At 36.0% G+C, this 18,141-nt stretch overlaps 1 protein-coding gene across 2 annotated transcripts in view; it reads left to right on the forward strand.

Moving 5' to 3' along the window:
- LOC113050484 (BMP/retinoic acid-inducible neural-specific protein 3-like) overlaps positions 1-17,757 on the forward strand; it is a 32,121-nt gene extending 14,364 nt beyond the window's left edge. For both annotated transcript variants that reach the window (XM_026213471.1, XM_026213472.1), the window contains exons 5-8: positions 7,811-7,916; positions 8,687-8,923; positions 10,718-10,940; positions 15,535-17,757. In XM_026213471.1, coding sequence (XP_026069256.1) covers positions 7,811-7,916; positions 8,687-8,923; positions 10,718-10,940; positions 15,535-16,651 — 1,683 coding nt within the window. In that variant the 3' untranslated portion in view covers positions 16,652-17,757. The remainder of the gene's footprint in view (positions 1-7,810; positions 7,917-8,686; positions 8,924-10,717; positions 10,941-15,534) is intronic.
- Positions 17,758-18,141: the final 384 nt, after the last annotated feature.

The raw sequence follows: 18,141 nt of genomic DNA on the forward strand, positions 1-18,141 counted from the left end.
GAGGTTTATAACAATCAGTGCATTTAGAATCTTGAGTATGATTGGAGTATTCAAGCGCATTTTATTGTCCAACTTTATGATTTCATGTCACCTGAATGCCTTCTGCAATCATGGTGATATACTTCCAATTCATCATGCTAAGTGGCCAGAATTGATATCTCTGAAGTGGCTTGGATGAACACCAGGCAATGGGTCAAGGACTCATTAGACTTTGGGTCCCACTTTATATTGTGTCCTTGATACCTGTTTACTTACATGGTAACTAGATGTGTACATAGTATGTAACCACAGTGTAAGTACAACATAGTATCTACTGCTGTACTATTTGTGTAAATACACACATGTAACAACCCACTGAATGGTATGTGTCAGTACAAATGTCTTATTCTGCATGTCCATATTTTAGATCCCTTAATTCTACTCAATACCTAAACTTAACAACTACCTTGCCACCTATTAATAAGCAGCAAACTGTCCCACTTTCGGAAAGCAGCCTGGAGTTATAAGATTTGCGCAGACATAAAGCAATTTAGGTGTATTCGGTGGAGTATTACAATCAAAAACAAATCCACTGCGTCCTCAGTGGCTCTAATGTCGGGAGAAAATGAAGAGTCATATGTTCACTTTTACATCCAACTACAAAACACCTGTATTGCTTACAAGATATTGTTGTCACTACAGCTGCTCGAACGTGGAGAAAATGGTGGACAGCGTACAACTGGCTGAGGGCAAAAATATGCTAATACGGGACAGTCCGTCATCCGCCATGGGCGAGACTTGTGCAATATGACATCATATTAGAAAACTGAAACAGCTTATAATTGACTTTATGCAAGAACGCTGGTCACATATTTCTAGTAGAATTTTAGCCAATGACTTCACTTCTGTATATGTACTTTTGCATGGTTAGAAAAAACGAAAGTTCATAATGCTTTCAAATGCCCCTTAAAATCAATTTCAAGCAAATACTTTTCTTGAAAAAAAAAAAAAAAAAAAAAGTTAATTTCTGACACTGCTAGTGGGACAGTCCATTTGTTATATCTAGGCCTGGTCTCATACAGTAGTTTTTTTTTTTATATATATATAAATTATGAGTTTTATAAAAAGAAATGTGGATGTAAAATACCATTTTGACAAATTTGCTGATTATGTTAGATAAATTGACAGCTACGAACAGGAGGAACTTCACTGATGCTAAGCTGCGAGTGTTGTGCTGTCTGATACAGTATAGTGCAACATCATTGCAGTCACACAGTGCTATCACAGGAACAACTGCTGTGGGACAGTAATACAGGTTAATAATTTACCATCCTGTGAAAATAATTAAACTAAATATTTTGTTATAAACTATAAAAGTCATGTATTAATAATCTATTTAAATATTTGTTAAATATTTAAGTAGAAATGTATTTAGAATTATGAGAATTTATTTCAGAAATATCTTGCCTTATTCACTGACCTGAAACACCCTCATGCTTGTCTCTCATAGTCACCTAATTCTTGTTTGAAATTAAGAAATTATTTTGTTAATATTCATACAAAAATCGTACTGTATATGTTGCATAAACACACATCAGTCAAAATGAATACAATATAAGTAAACACGTTATCTGGATAGGTTAAAACTAATAATGAAAAGACACGTATAATTTCTATAAGAGGTGTTGATGGTGCAGTGGATAAGACACATGCCTTTGGTGTGAGAGACCCGGGTTTGAATCCACTGTGAGACACCAATGTGTCCCTGAGCAAGGCAGTTAACCCCTAGTTGCTCCAGAGGTGTGTGTGACCTCTGACATATACAGCAATTGTAAGTTGCTTTGGATAAAAGCATCAGCTAAATGAGTAATGTAAGCTATAAGAAACTGAGACTTAGCTAGTTGAATATAGCATGAAAATACTCAGCCTCAAAGTGTTGATGTTACTTGAAACATCTCCTTATTGTTAGTGAAATCTGACTGCCTCACAATGCAGTTAGCACTGTTCACAGTAATCGGTGGAAGCTCTTTTAAAAAGTGAGTGTAAAATATCAACTTCTCCTGTAATGTCTCCACAGTTAATGCCAGCTTCAGGCACTGCACCTGATGTAAATGAGCTGGCTGAGGCAAAATGCAGAAGTTATTGAGCATAAAGCCTATTGAGACTTAGGATTTCTTGGGATTAAAAAAATAATAATAATTGTGAATGGTATTTAATTAGGGTGGTTTTGTCCACACTCTCGTATGTAAAGGTGCATTTTGCATCTGATGTCCCCTTTAAAAATATAGACGATCCAGACATGAAAATGTTGTTATCATTGACTCCTCTTCATTCAACCAAAAGGTGTTTTTGGAAGTTATTTTGAAATGTTGGTAACAAAACAATTATAACTTTCTTTCTTTTTTTGACAGTTAACGACTTTTATTGGGAAAGCTAGACTGGTTCTATGGCAATCTAAACAGTTTGGTTTACCAACATTTTTCAACAATATTTTTTTTTTCTTTTTGGCTTGGAATGACTTAAGAATATGGTGACGATTTTGATTTTTATGTGGACTGTCCCTTTAAATTAAGCATACACATAATTTTTATATATAAAATATATGGCCTTTTTTATTTTTATTCCCTATTTTCATATGTACTGTAATACTCATATTCTTCTCTGTTAAGCAATCATATAATTATTTTGCATGCTATGAATTCTCTCACAAAATCTGTGGTAGAGTATATGAACTGTAGAAAACTTTATGGAAGATTATAATTCAGAGAAAGAGTTGGGCATTTTGCCACTGGTAGTGCTTTGACGTTTGTCTGGGTCATCAGTCAAGCATCCCGAGCACAAGCTGGGAGGCATGAAAACTCTGCCAAGCACCTCGACAACTCCCCCAGTCTCTCCCTTTTAACTGCCATAAACCAGAGAGAGAACTTCCGAATCCAGCTGCGAGGAAAGAATGCTTGAAAAATCAAAAAGAATTTCAAGCTAATGCGTGCAGATGAAGCTCTCTTGTAGAGAGCATGCCTTTGTGTTCCATTCTAAGATTTCACAAGCTGGAGCTGAGAGCATTAACCACTACTAGCCTCGCCGATGATTCCCTGCTGCTTTCAATAAAGTCATATTTTCTGTAGAGAAGGGTATAATTCCATTCTAATGCACACTTTCCAACAATGATAATCTTCCCCCATAGCGCCCACTGAAACGAAGGGTATGCTAACCCACCAGAAAGGGACTTTTTATGAAAACAGCTGCTAAAATATCTCAAAGATTGTTTCAATGCAGTGTAAAAACATGCCTGATGCAAATAGGAAAACGCCTATTGACTAATTCTCTCTGATTAAACACAGACCCCATTCTAGCTGGAACTTTGTTTAAAGCAACTGTATAATAAGTGCCATTGCTTATGAAACATTAATGACATTTCTAGCGTATCAAAAAAGCTGGGATCTGCATCTTAAAATCCATTATTATTCAAATATGTAGCTACGCAGGCCCACTCAATGATATTTTCCACAGTCTTTGTTGAATTAATCACAGGTGGGAATTACAGAACTGTCTGTTTTTCCTCATTTACTGTTTGAGAAATGCAATGGATGGCTAATGTTTAGCAAATCATTTTAGCTACTTTTGAAGGATTACTGTCATGTTGTTCTGTACTTTCTATCTATCTATCTGAGCATTAAAAGTGAGGCATAGGGGCTGTGATTATTATGCTTTCTATTTTCAGTGCAGTGTTTTAGTCTCTAAGCATGGCAGTTAGAGATAAAAGAATGTCTATGTATAGAATGACACGTCTAGGATCGAGGGCACCGGGTCTTCTTTAATAAAGACAGAGGGAACAGTCTTATGAAGCTCAGAGTGATCTAGAGTGAATGTTACAAGTCACAACTGACCCCTTTCCTTGAATACATCCCTTCAGTCTCAGCCACACTGAATGCAGCCCTTGTACCAGTTACTGATTTCATTAAAGCCTGCTGCTGGAAGTTCTGATGTGGTCAGCACAAATAAAACACTGAAGATTGTTAAAAAAAAAAAAAAAAAAAAAAAAACAGTTTTCAGTCCATATGGTTTGTACTCAGCATCTATAATGGATGGCACATAGTGCATACTCAGGTAGATTCAGAATTTCCAATTCAGATGCACTAGCTGAAGCAACAGTTCTCAGTTTTTCTCTGTTTCATTATAGAAAGTTCTGCACATGCTCCGCTTCATTGGGCCCTTGTTGTGTACCGGCTCATTGCTATGCATAGAAAAACCCATCTTTAAGCTTGCAATTGGTCAATTTCCCTCCTAAGTCGGACATCTGTCTTTGTTAGAAATTAATCTGCTGATCCCTGTAGAGGTTCCTTGGATTTTAATTAATTGCGTGGACGCGTCAATAAGAGGAATGAAAATGCTAGCTGTAGGCTTGCTGAACTTGTGCTTTTTCTCTTGATTCGGCTTTCACTTTCTCTCACTGGCTTGAAAGTTATTTCAACACGCTGAATAGAAATTAAATAAAGCAGCTCTCGATAATGGGGATTTGCTGCTTGTGTAAGACATTAGAAATGCTTCCTTGGCTTTTCCAGGTCCTCAGTCATTTTCAGTGGTTCACTTGCATGACAACAACTGCGTTCTGCTTGGAGGGTTTACTATAGTGTTTACTCAGTCTCATTTGATCCGCTTCACCGTTTATCCACTGACCCTTGAGTAGATGTCGAACAAAGGCAACTTTTCTTCCAACACAGAAGAAGAAGAGTTAGTTTCGCCTGACAGAAATTTTGGGTCACCATTAATCTACAAACATGACATGAAGACTTTTATTCACTCACTGGGGGATATATTAAAGAAGACAATGTAGAGCAGAGAACAATTTGTAAGTGACAGGTAGGGAGATATATTTGCCCACAGGCGGTAAGTTTTCTTCTCATGTGTCAGCCGAGCCTTGATATAGTGACTTTTGTCAGGGAAAAACTGAAGGTTTTGTCAGGAATGATTGAGCTGGGATTGTGCACATTTTAACACAAATCTTGGATGGGAACAAAGATACTGTGTTGATAGTTCTGTCAGTGAGGTGTCAGTGATATAGATGTTCTACTTTTATGCATACCTGTTTGTTTGCTCTGGAGCATTGATTCATTTGACTTACATCCGTTTCTTCTAACCGTTGCATTTCTTTCAGTATATGCTGTTCCTTCCAATATAATAAATAGATCTGAAATATCTATGTTGATATGTACAAAATGTTTTGTCAAATTCAAGTCGCGTTCAGCCACAGGTCCATTAACCTTCACTATTTATGTACACTGAAAGTGCATTACGTTCACTGTGAAATATTGCCCTTCAGTACATTAGTGAATTTGGCCTAAAAAGAAGAAAAGCACCAAAAGATGAAAAGCACCAGGCCCAGATGGTGTTACACCAGCCTGTCTGAAAATCTGTGCTGACCAGCTGGCCCCCATCTTTTCACAGATCTTCAACAGATCCCTGGAGTTGTGTGAAGTACCTTCCTGCTTTAAACGCTCCACCATCATCCCCATCCCAAAGAAACCCAAGATAACAGGACTTAACGACTACAGACCTGTGGCTCTAACGTCTGTCGTCATGAAGTCGTTTGAAAAACTGGTTCTGGGTTATCTGAAGGACATCACTGGACTCTTACTGGACCCCCTGCAGTTTGCTTACCGAGCAAACAGGTCCGTGGATGATGCAATCAACATAGGATTGCACTTCATCCTGCAACATCTGGACAAAACAGGGACTTATGTGAGGATCCTGTTTGTGGACTTTAGTTCGGCTTTCAACACCATCATCCCAACAACCCTCCAGACCAAACTGACCCAGCTCTCTGTTCCTAGCTCTATCTGTCAGTGGATCACCAGCTTTCTGACAGATAGGCAACAGCTAGTGAGACTGGGGAAATTCACATCAAACAGCTGCTCCATCAACACTGGTGCCCCTCAGGGATGTGTTCTCTCCCCTCTGCTCTTCTCCCTGTACACCAACGACTGCACCTCTAAAGACCCCTCTGTCAAGCTCCTGAAGTTTGCAGATGACACTACAGTCATCGGCCTCATTCAGGACGGTGATGAGTCTGCTTACAGACAAGAGGTTGAGCAGCTGGCTGTCTGGTGCAGTCTTAACAACCTGGAGCTGAACACGCTCAAAACAGTGGAGATGATCGTGGACTTCAGGAGAAACCCCCCTGCACTCCCCCCACTCACCATCATGAACAGCCCTGTGACTGCAGTGGAGTCATTCAGGTTCCTGGGAACCACCATCTCTCAGGACCTGAAGTGGGACATTCACATTGACTCCATTGTAAAAAAGGCCCAACAAAGGTTGTATTTCCTTCGCCAGCTGAGGAAGTTTAACTTGCCACAGGAGCTGCTGAAACAGTTCTACTCAGCCGTCATTGAGTCTGTACTGTGTACTTCTATAACTGTCTGGTTTGGCTCAGCAACAAAATCAGACATCAGAAGACTACAGAGAACTGTTCGGACTGCTGAAAGGATTATTGGTGCTCCCCTGCCCACCCTTCAAGAACTGTATACATCCAGAGTGAGGAAAAGGGCTCATAAAATCACTCTGGATCCCTCACATCCAAGTCACCCCATTTTTGAACTTTTGCCATCTGGCCGGCGTCTCAGAGCCGCAAATACCAGAACAGCAAGGCACAAAAACAGTTTCTTCCCCCAGGCAATCTACCTCATGAACAGTTAAATGTTCCCCACTTATGCTTATGCAAACAAGTGCAACATCCTTATATTTATTTGTTACCCCTCCATCCTAGTACATCCCTGCATCTTTTTCAATCCTATTCCATTATCATTTATAGCACAATTGTATATACACTTATTTATTTGACTACCTTTTTTTTTTTTTTTTTTTTTTTTGTCTGTGTGTTGGTGTCTCTGTGTACTGGAAGTTTATGTCACTAAAACAAATTCCTTGTATGCGCAAACATACTTGGCAATAAAGCTCTTTCTGATTCTGATTCTGATTCTGATTCTAAATAATACCCTAGCTTTCTCAATAACAGTCAGGTCCTTGGTGTAACAGACCAATTGTTATAGTATTCTAGACAGACGTTGGAGCTCCTTTACAACATATTTATGGGACATTTTCATTATATAGTTATTATATTCTACCAGGAGTTCTACCAGTCCAACTAAAGATGTAAATAACTATATTTGATTGTGCTAAAGTGGAACTATTAAAAGTATACTTTAGGTACACTTTAAATATTTTGCTTTTGATGACCGATATTATTCAAAGACCAGGCAATCCTCATCAATATTGGCATTAAACACATTTTAGGCTTAATATTAAGAACTGTGCATTATAATTTTGGTTGCACTTTATTTTACAGTACATGTACTTACATGTACTTATAGTGTACTTACAGTGTATTTATCTAAGAAAGTTCTGGTAATACAAGGTAAGTACATGGGGTAGGGTTAGGTTTAGGGGTAGGTTCAGGGTTAGTACCTAGTTTTACATAGTTATTGTAATTACTATAATAAGTACATAGTATGTACATGGGGAACAGGACTGTAAAATTAAAGTGCTACCATCATTTTTATATCAGTAAGTATCGAGTGATATGTTGGTAAATATGTTAATAGATTTTAACTATACTTACTGTAGTATGAAATAAATGTGTTTTAAATATATGACTTTTTTTCTAGGGGGTGTTTAAAACAGTATGCCTTTTTTGAGCTTGTAGAAGCTGGATGTAACTTAGATTTCACAGGCCAGTCATCTGCCTGCTCTGCATATTTAATAGCCTCAGTGTCATTTCTGTCTCTGTTTTGCACAGAGTATTGTCATGTGCTTTCTCTTGTCTTCCCTTAAGGTGACCGAAACAAGGACAGGCCCTCTTGGATGCAGTAACTATGACAACCTCGATTCTGTCAGTTCCGTTTTGGTCCAGAGTCCTGAAAACAAGATTCATCTACAAGGTAGCACATTTATTATTTAACTATATCCAAGACTCTCAGTGATATCATCACTCCTTTCATTTCATTCTTTTATGTTGATATTCAAAGAGGCAGCAGCGTGTTCACAGAAATATTCGACAACCGTCTTTTGTTGTTAAAGCACACTTAGTCTTTAAAGGTTTCAAGGAAATTTGGCTTATGAAAAGTATGAAAATATATTTTGAAAGATGCTTATAGATTAAAGTTAAAGTTAAACTAGTATTTTATTATACAATTTAATAGTTTTAAGGTTGAAATAAGTCTCTTATGCTCTCCAAGGCTGAATTATTTGGTCACAAATATGGTTAAACAGCAATATTATAAATATAATTACAATTAAAATGAACTGTTTAGTATTTTATTGTATTGTAATTGATTCCTGTGATGGCAAAGCTGAATTTCCAGCAGCCATTACTCCAGTCTTCAGTGTCAAATGATCCTTCAGAAATCATTTAATATGCTGATTTAGTGCTCAAAAAAAAAAAAAAAAAAAAAAAAAAAAAAAAAATATATATATATATATATATATATATATATATATATATATATATATATATATATATATATATATATATATATATATATATATATATATATATATATATATACTTTTGATTAATTTAATCTTCAAAACAAACTAACTAACTAACAAAAAATGCCTGATCCCAAACTTTTACATGGTAGTGTATACTGGTTTCATTTTTGTAATGCATATGATGCATTTTCATATAATTAATTTTGTTTTCTTCTAGGGCTTCAGGCCATTCTGCCAGAATACCTAAGGAGCAGATTTGTGGAGGCAGCTCTCAGTTATATTGGCTGCCACTCTGAGGGCGAGTTTGTGTGCCGGGATAATGACTGCTGGTGCAAATGCAGTGGTGATTATCCCCAGTGCAACTGTCCCAGTGAAGACCTGAAGGCAATGCAGGACAGTCTGAAACTCATCAGAGAGTCATGGATGCAAGCCAACCAAGAGTTTGAAGAGTCTGGTAAGATTATGCAATTTTAATTATTTTTTTATTTATTTTAATTTACCAGTAACTTTTCAAGGAACATGTTGAATAATTAAAATAAATGGAACACAATTGTGTTAAGTTATTTTCTTCATTTACTGTACTTAATTTCTGTTTTAATAATAGTTTCTATAATAGTTTTCTATTTTCCATGTAATTGGAAATAATAGGGAGACTAAATCTTCCAATTTTCTAAAAGGACTCAAGCAAACCATATATGTTTTATAAAATTGTTCTGTCATGTTCATGGGAGAAGTAGCAGTTTGTGAACAAAATTTATTTGAATCAGAACTTAAAATGAATTGGTTAAAAAAAAAAAAAACAGTCAGAATGATTTTGTGATTCATGACTGGTGTGGTTCTTGCCAGTTCTCACTCGCTTTTATCTGTGAATAATGACTTAATTTTCAGTCTTTTGTACGTTTTTGTATAACTTAATAACACAGAGTCATATGGACCACTTTTATGATTATTTTATTCCTTTTTTAGTTAAAACTCTTAGTCCCAATGCGGAATAATTGCATGGAAAAGAGCGACTAGCACAATTATTTTATAATTCTCCTTTTATGCATACAATCATATGGGGATAGGCAAATGAGAATTATTTTGGGGTGAAAAACATAGCATTAAATGGTTTTGCATGAGGTTTTATGGATATAATTTATTTTATTTTTATTGTAAATTACTCTTAATTCAGAGAGGCCCATGGTATGCCAGCACCAAGTTAATTCCATCATGCCGCATAGATCTGTGTATATCCCTGACACATAGTGGGGTGACATTACACAGTGATTTTTGTCACCTTGTTAGATTTGATGGCTGACAAGGAAATAGTAGGAAGTGCTTCCTGGGATCTAGTGTCATTGTCATTGTGGTAAAGCAGCGTTTTGGACTTGGCAGGCTTACTTGTCCCTAAGCTAGGCACTGAGCCAGCACAGAGAAGGGTTTTGTGTGCATCGCAGCCATGTTGGAGCTCTACCTCCTCCTGCAGCACCAGCGGGGAGTGAAAAACCACTGCTTAATGACTCTAAACCAAATAAATAAACAACAATCATCTGCTGGAGCAAGATCATCTACCAGTCCGCTTCTCTATTTGTCTGGGGCATCACACAGTTTTTGTTTTGTAATGAAATTCCTAATCAAAACAAAACTTGGCGGATATCTAAAAATTGAACTTGTAATATTTTCAGTTACCTAATGTTTGATTGCATAAAAAAATCCAATTCTGCACAGACTGGAATTGTCAGGCTATGATGAGGATATGTGTTGTTAATTATAGCCACTGAGATCATTTCTTGTTAGATGTTAGGTAGGATTGATTGGGGTGTTGAGCACCATAACACGATTATTGATTTTTCTCGCCATGAATGAGAATGAACTTCCCTTTGCTGGAAGACATCGGTGTGGCTGAGATGATTCTGCTATGCTTTAACTACTTGCTATACTGTCAGAACTTAATGTGTTTTTTTTTTTTTTTTGATGAAGTTGAACCACATGTGCTCCTTCAAAATCATTCTGTCCTTCTTAGAAAAGGCTTTGTGCTTCTTAGCAACTCATTGAAAATACCCTGCTGTTCTCGCCTATCAGTGTTCAATCACACAGGACAATTTTCAATTTTCATCAAAGGAATGAAAATAACGTTCCACCTGCTCCCCTTCCACACCCAGTTTCACTGTTGACACATTTCGTCAAACATGACTGATTTCTTTTTCCCCGACATGATGCAAAGTCATTCCAGTAATTTATTCTCAACACTTGTCTGCCTTTCTAGAGGACTTCCAAAATTTTGTGAGGAGATTACCAACATTCTATGCTCTGAACACATCTGCTGTGCAGTACTTTTGGAAGATGGACCCTGGCGTTCAGCAGCGCTTTCAGCTGCTGGAGACTAGCACTCAGCAGCTGCTCAGCAAAGCGCAGCGGATTGTCGGCAAACTCTTCAAACTCAGCAAAAGGTGTCGGACTCAGCCCAAAATATCTGTGCCCAGGGAGAGGTAAGAGATTAGCCATGTTCCTAAAGGGTTATAACTGGAAATGTCCATGTTTACAATTGATTGTAAAGTGATGAGAGGTAAACAATATTTTTTCATTGCTTCCTGAAGGATTCAGGTTTGAACAGGCTTTTTTGGTAACATTTTATAAGATTCCATTTATTAACATTAGATTCTCATTTCTTCCAAAAAGATTAAGGGCCTTTTTGGTAACATTTTACTATAAGGTTCAATTTGATAACACTAATTAATTAGGTATCATTAAGAAACAATTACAAATTGCTAAATGTAGCATTTAATAAGCTACAGTTCTAGTTTAGATTTAGTTTTGTTTTTGTTTTAAGTTTTAATTAAGTTAATCCAATTAATTAAAATTAGTTAATTAAAATTTTAACTACTGTAGTTAGTTTTCTTTTTTTTTTTTTTTTTTTTTTACCATGAAAACAGTCAAAGTAGCTACTGTGGCATTACAAAATCTAACATTAAAGGAATTTATTATTATTATCATTAATTCAGAATATTAATAATAGTATCAATATAACCAATAGATGCTTACAAGACATCAATTTATACATACTTGTAGAAAATAACATTAACCAAGAGTACTTGTTATTATTAAAATTCAGTTAAAGTACTTTTTATAATTAGTTCATGATACCTGATGTATTAACTGATGTTAGCAGACCTTACTGTAAAATATTACTGATATATTTTTTTCTTTCACAGATTGCAAAATGTTGAAAAACCCATGTCCATATAAAGTTCAAACCTCTAATTCTCCTATAACATCTTTAATTGTGATGATGTCACATACATATATTGTGCTGTTGCATTTGGATCTTCATTTTTGATCTGCTTCCAAATGGATGAACTAATAGGAGATTTAAAATGCATGTCCTCCGAGCTAATTAATTAAGAAATGCCTTTAACACACTACTCCGTTCATATCTGAGGGCAATTGTGGCAAGCGTAATTGCGTTAAGTCTAGTATCCTGGCTGAAGTCCCAGCCTCTCTGAAATGATAGAGACTGTCCCATCTAATCATTTCAGGAGTTAGTGGATGAATTGGTTTTATCTTCCCATCTTTAGGCTAAAGTGCAGGTTGTGTTTTAATGGAAGACACAAGAAACAGGTAATTTATGGGCTCTGCACTGGCATGATAATGCAGTGCCTTTGGTAAGGGCTGTGGAAGGAGAAAGTTCACGACTGAGGTCTAAAACTAGTGTTCAAAGATGGTAGAGGGTCAGGGCTGTGGTAAAATGATTATGCAGACCACGCAGGCAGCCAAGTCAAGTGGAAACTACTTGAGTCAGATGAGGTGAAAGCCAAGTGTAAAGCGATGATCAGCTTTATAGTTGAAAGTTTTTGGTTCATTAATATTCATATTGACTTCTCAAAGACATACTATTCAGATACCCCCATATTATCACTTAAGCTGGCTGGGTGCTCTGGGATGACATGCAATACAGATGCTGCAGATGCAGAGTCATGTTAATGCCAATGGATATCCTCTGATATACTGTATATTTTATTCCTTAAGGGACAGTGAGATTTTCAGCTTTCAACTTTTCACTAGAAACATTTAGTATAAGGGAAATATATGTTATATTTTCTTGATGCATGTTAACAGTTATACAATTTATAGAATTTATTAACTGGTCAAATTTTTGATCAGCATAAAATAATGTAAACTTAATAATGTAAAGTTGGCCAGTCTGCTGTACAATCTCTAAATAAAAATTACACAGTATTTACTTACAAACAAAAATTGACTAACAACAACAACAAATGTTCTAAAAAAGCCTCTTGCTAATTAGCCTGCAGAACCAAACGCTAATTCAAGTAAATGTATTTTCTGTCAATAATGTTACTGTTATGAAAAAAAAAAAGAAGTAGGAAATGGCAGATCTGAACAATGAAAAAAATCTGATTTTGTAACTCGCAATTATGAGTTTATATCTCGGAATTCTGACTTTATACCATGCAATTGAGAGTTAATATCTTGCAGTTCTTACTTTATACCTTGTAATTGTAAGTTTGTGTCATGCAATTCTGATATAAAAAAAAAAAAAAAAAAAAAACAGTGTGAGATGTAAACTCTAATATTGATAATTCAATTTTTAATCAGAATAAAAATAATAGAATGGAATCTTAAAAAGGCATTTTTAAATCATTGCATATTTTACCAGAAATATTGCTTTTTTTAATGTACAATATTAATGTTATGAAAAATAATAATAATTGCAGATTTTTGCAGTGAAAATAAATAAATAAAGTTTTTAATAATAATGTTTATAATAATGTAATAATGTTTTTTTTTTTTTTATTACACCAATTTAGAGTGAATATTTGACAAGTATACAAGATATTAGACTTCATTTTAGTGAACTAACATGCATTGCACTAACAACAATTTGCGGGATGCTAAAGGAAATAATTACATGATTAATTAGTGTATTAAGCATGCATAATTAATGATTATTTTAATATTATTCTATCTTATAAACCTGTTAGTTAAAAATGTGAAGTAAACAAAGGAAAATTGCTTTACTTGACTTTATCTTGCAGCACTGGTGAAAACAAACATTTCCATATATGAGAATAACATCAGTACTTAAGTCCAAGCGCAGTATGTTCCAAAGATTCCAATCATGAGCATGTGTTTGAAATGTTTCTGCAATTTGCCTTGATCTTTCTTCAAGAGCATCCTTCTTCTTTGATAACATGATTCAAGTTGTAGCAAAAATAATAATAATAATAATAATAATAATAATAATAATAATAATAATAATAATAAGAATAAGAATACTAATAACAATAATAATAATAATAATAATAATAATAATAATAATAATAATAATAATAATAATAATAATAATAATAATAATAAAATAAAATTAAAATAAACCAGATGCTTTTGAGGTTTATTGTTTTTTTTATCTCTGTCATTTCATCATTCACACTCGATTTATTTGATTTTCAAACTTCCTTTAAATTATTTATATATATTTTTTTAATTCCTTTTGTGAAGCTGAATTTATCCACAGCTCAATAAATGTGTTCTTAAACTGCATTCCCATATATCTGAAGGTTTCTTTTGCTTTATGATTGCATATTACTTTGTCTTTCACTATAGCTTAATACACTGGGGCCTTAAAATATTAATCAAATACTTTAACTTTATGAATATGATAGCTGGACACTGCCTGACAAATGCTTATTCCTTCATTGGTGTAATTTCCGTAAGAAGAGCAAAAATGCTTATTGCTATTGTATATCTTCCATCAGATTTTTTTTAATTTTTTTTTTATGGTATGAAAATATGGAAATTTTCAAGAAATTGTTTTCTCATAGAATAAATGTACATGCATGTTTTGTCTCTGGTGTGAATTTCCATTTCGCTGTCAGTGAAATATGCTGACAGGTTGCTGAGGTTTCCTCGATCGCCAACCACCTGCATACTGACTGTCTCTCAGGCAGCCTGGTGCCATGAATATTTATTCATTCTGTTGCCATCACTTACGTTTTAATCCAGAGTAAATTGTTTTTCTCTGCCCAAGTGGTAATTCTATGGCTATGAAAGTCTTTAGCTATCTCGCAGGATAGCATAACAAAAGGAACTGTGCAATTGCTGAAATAGATTTTTGAACTGTGAAAAGAAGATTTGCCACATACGTCAAGCTTTGAAAATAATGAGTTGTTTATCTATAAGCCAGTTCAGAGGAGAATTAAGAATGTTTCGGGTCTTATTTAATCTTAAATATACACAAAATAGCATCCTTTTCAGCTTATAATTTGTCTTTCACTGATTTTTAACCAATGACATTAATATGTCAAAAATTACATCCAGTATAGCTTAATTTCACAGACTTGGTGCAGTAACAGACATGTCATTTGCTATTTTAGCTTAGGCTTTATAAATGCCATATGAGTTGAATTTTTACTCTGTTATTGTGCTTGGAAAAAACAAAGTGAAATGGAAAATGGGAAACAAGTACAATTTAGCTGATGTTTACAATTTGACTCCATGTGACAGATCGTGCTGATCCACTCCACTGAGTTCATTTACCAGTGGCTGCAGAGAGAATCATTACAGTGACTGAATATGCATGTTATGTTAATTTTTTGCAGGATGGCATTTTTTTCATGCTTATAAAATGGATGAAATTATTTGGAAATAATTTGGTGTCTGGTGTTATTTTTTTATTTTATTTTTTTAGTATTGATTCTTCCAAATTGTGTTTCCAAATCATCTATTATGAAGAAAAACAAGCTGTATTTTTCTAAGAATAAAGTATTCTTTCATGTCATTTTAAACAGCACATACTTTACTTTTTGTGTTTAGAGTATATTGGATGTTGTGCCCAGTTGTGTGAGACTGTGTGTGTGTACACAATGTAAAAAGGTTTTAGGCTCTAAGCTATTGGAGAATGAACAAAATAAAACATGTTCCCATAAGTACCCTGATTAATTATTGTGACATCTTTAATACTGCTACTTGCAGTACTTTATCTTTAGACTTTATCTTGGATGAAATTTAATATAATTTATGACTTTCAAGACAATCTGACTAATCACTTTAATTCCTTCACCATAGGCCTCACAACTACTGGCTTAGGTATATCCTCTCCATCATGTACTGCAGTGAGAACAAACAGATAGGCTCCTACATGGAGGAAACGCGGACCTGCTCCTGTCATTATGAGCACCCATCCTGCCAGGGCATTATCCCGTGCTACGTAGGCGATGGTCCTCACTGCGCCTCCTGCTCCTACGAGAACCGCTCTCGCTGTGCCAGCTGCAATCCCGGCTACATGCTGAGCCAAGGGTCCTGTAGGAATACCATACCGGATTCTACTGACAACTACATCGGGTTCGAGACGGACCTTCAGGACATGGAGCTGCGCTACCTGCTTCAAAAGAAGGACGGGCGGATCAGTATTCATGCCATGTTCATAAGCAATGATGTCAGACTCAACAACTGGTTCGATCCCAGCTGGAGGAAGAGGATGCTGTTGACACTGAAGAGCAACAAGTTCAAATCGAACCATGTCCACATGCTCCTAGGGATCTCCCTGCAGATATGCCTTACTAAAAACAGCACCCTGGAACCCGTGCTGTCCGTCTACATCAATCCATTTGGAGGTAGTCATTCTGAGAGCTGGATCATGCCAATTGACCAGAACAGTTACCCTGACTGGGAAAGGACCAAGTTAGACATCCCGCTTGACTGTTATAACTGGACCCTGTCTCTGGGTAACAAGTGGAAGACCTTTTTTGAGACGGTACACATTTACCTGAGGAGCCGTGTCAAAACGGCATCAGTTCAGGGGAACGGCAGCGTCCATTTCGAGCCATTGGAATACATGGACTCTTCTCGTAACCTGGGCTACATGAAAATTAACAGTATGCAGGTGTTCGGATATAGTATGCACTTTGATCCAGATGCCATTCAGGACTTGATCCTGCAGCTGGACTATCCGTACACGCAGGGCTCGCAGGACTCGGCCTTGCTCCAGCTGCTGGAGATCCGAGACCGGGTCAACCGTCTCTCTCCACCAGGCCAACAACCTCTGGACCTGTTTGCCTGCTTATTACGCCACCGTCTCAAACTCTCTACCGCTGATGTTGTCCGAATCCAGACTGCTCTTCAGGCCTTCAGCTCCAAGCAGCCCAACTCAATGGAGTATGAAACTACCAAACTATGTAGCTAATAAGGCACTGCTAGGTAGCAGTTTGTTTGTAGCTATTTCAGTAACTATAGTTAAATGGCCTGATATACTTTTAGAAAAGAATATATATATATATAATTATATATATTGAAAAACTGCTGGGATACAGTGTTGATGGTGATGCAACAGTTGGTTTGTTTGAGCCACTGATGTAATGGGCCACTTCAGAAGGATGGCCAAATCCATTGCCTTTTTGTTTCTTAACTGCAATGATGACTTACGATAACTCATGCTTTTCCACTGCATGATATGGCACGGTATGGTTCCCTTTTGGGGGATTTTCCACTGAGTACAGTACCTGATACGTTCAATCTTCCTCTCGTTGATTTCAAAGGAGCGGATCCAGTGAGAGCTTGATGGAACGACGCAGAATGAAAATGTTTTTCGCGAGTTGCGGCAGTAGAGGAGTCGCAACAATGGACATGTGGATAATCCCGCCCACTCTAAATCAGTACTAAACTGCAGTGGAAATGCAAAACAAGTCATGTGGTACTGCACTGAGCCGTAGCGAGCCGAGCCATACCACGCAGTGGAAAAGCACCAATAGTCTGATGGCCTCATTTCAGTTTCATGGCACACTGTAGAATTTAGCATCAGCCTCAGTGCTGATAAACGATGTGTGCGGTAGGACTTGTCCAGGAACAGACTCTTGATTTTTAAAGTGACTTTTATTTTCACCTCTTTATTCTCTTTAAGTATAACAGAGGCAGCAAACACATGGTGAGCCAAACCTTGTTAGTGTAATCAGGGGTTCCTGCTGTGTCTGGGCAGAATTCTGACTTTAAAAAATAAACATTTTGCCTTTTCTATGCTGTCTGTCAACACTGTAACTCTCAAAAATGTCAGTATCCTAATCAACAATAGATGGTTTTATTGATGCTTAAAACATTCTTTTTACGGTGTTTGTTGAAATATGAATGTAGGAGGAAAGCTGTTTAAAAATCACAATGCCATAAGCAAGGTACTTATTATATATGCTGTTTCATGTACATTTATTTTTATAAAATCTATTATTTGTGACAAGTTACAAAGGTAATGTCCATAAATTGTATAGAACATGAATTTGTTAATACTCTAAATAAAAGTCATTTTTATGTGGCATCTGTAAATATCCAATTGCTTGAATTGCACATTATTATTATTATTATTTTTAATGATTCCTTGATATAGCCAATTCATCCACGAAAAAAAAAAAAAAAACACAAACACATTAAAAGCAACACACACTTAGGAGCAGTGTCAACTTACACTTTGACATAAACACCTGATGACTAGTTCCTCAACTTTTTTTTATTAGATCACCTTGAGATGAAATAGGTAAAATCATTAAGGAAGAAGTAGTGAAACTGCCTCAAAAGAACAAAAGTAAGGCAACTTTTTTTAAACTCCGAGATAACCAAAAGCTAAATTAGTTATTGATTAGTCAGCTGTGATATGTCTCAAGAAAGGGTACAGAATAATCATCCATTTTG

The sequence above is a fragment of the Carassius auratus genome, chromosome 31 (assembly GCF_003368295.1).
Source record: "Carassius auratus strain Wakin chromosome 31, ASM336829v1, whole genome shotgun sequence".
Classification (NCBI taxonomy): domain Eukaryota; kingdom Metazoa; phylum Chordata; class Actinopteri; order Cypriniformes; family Cyprinidae; genus Carassius; species Carassius auratus.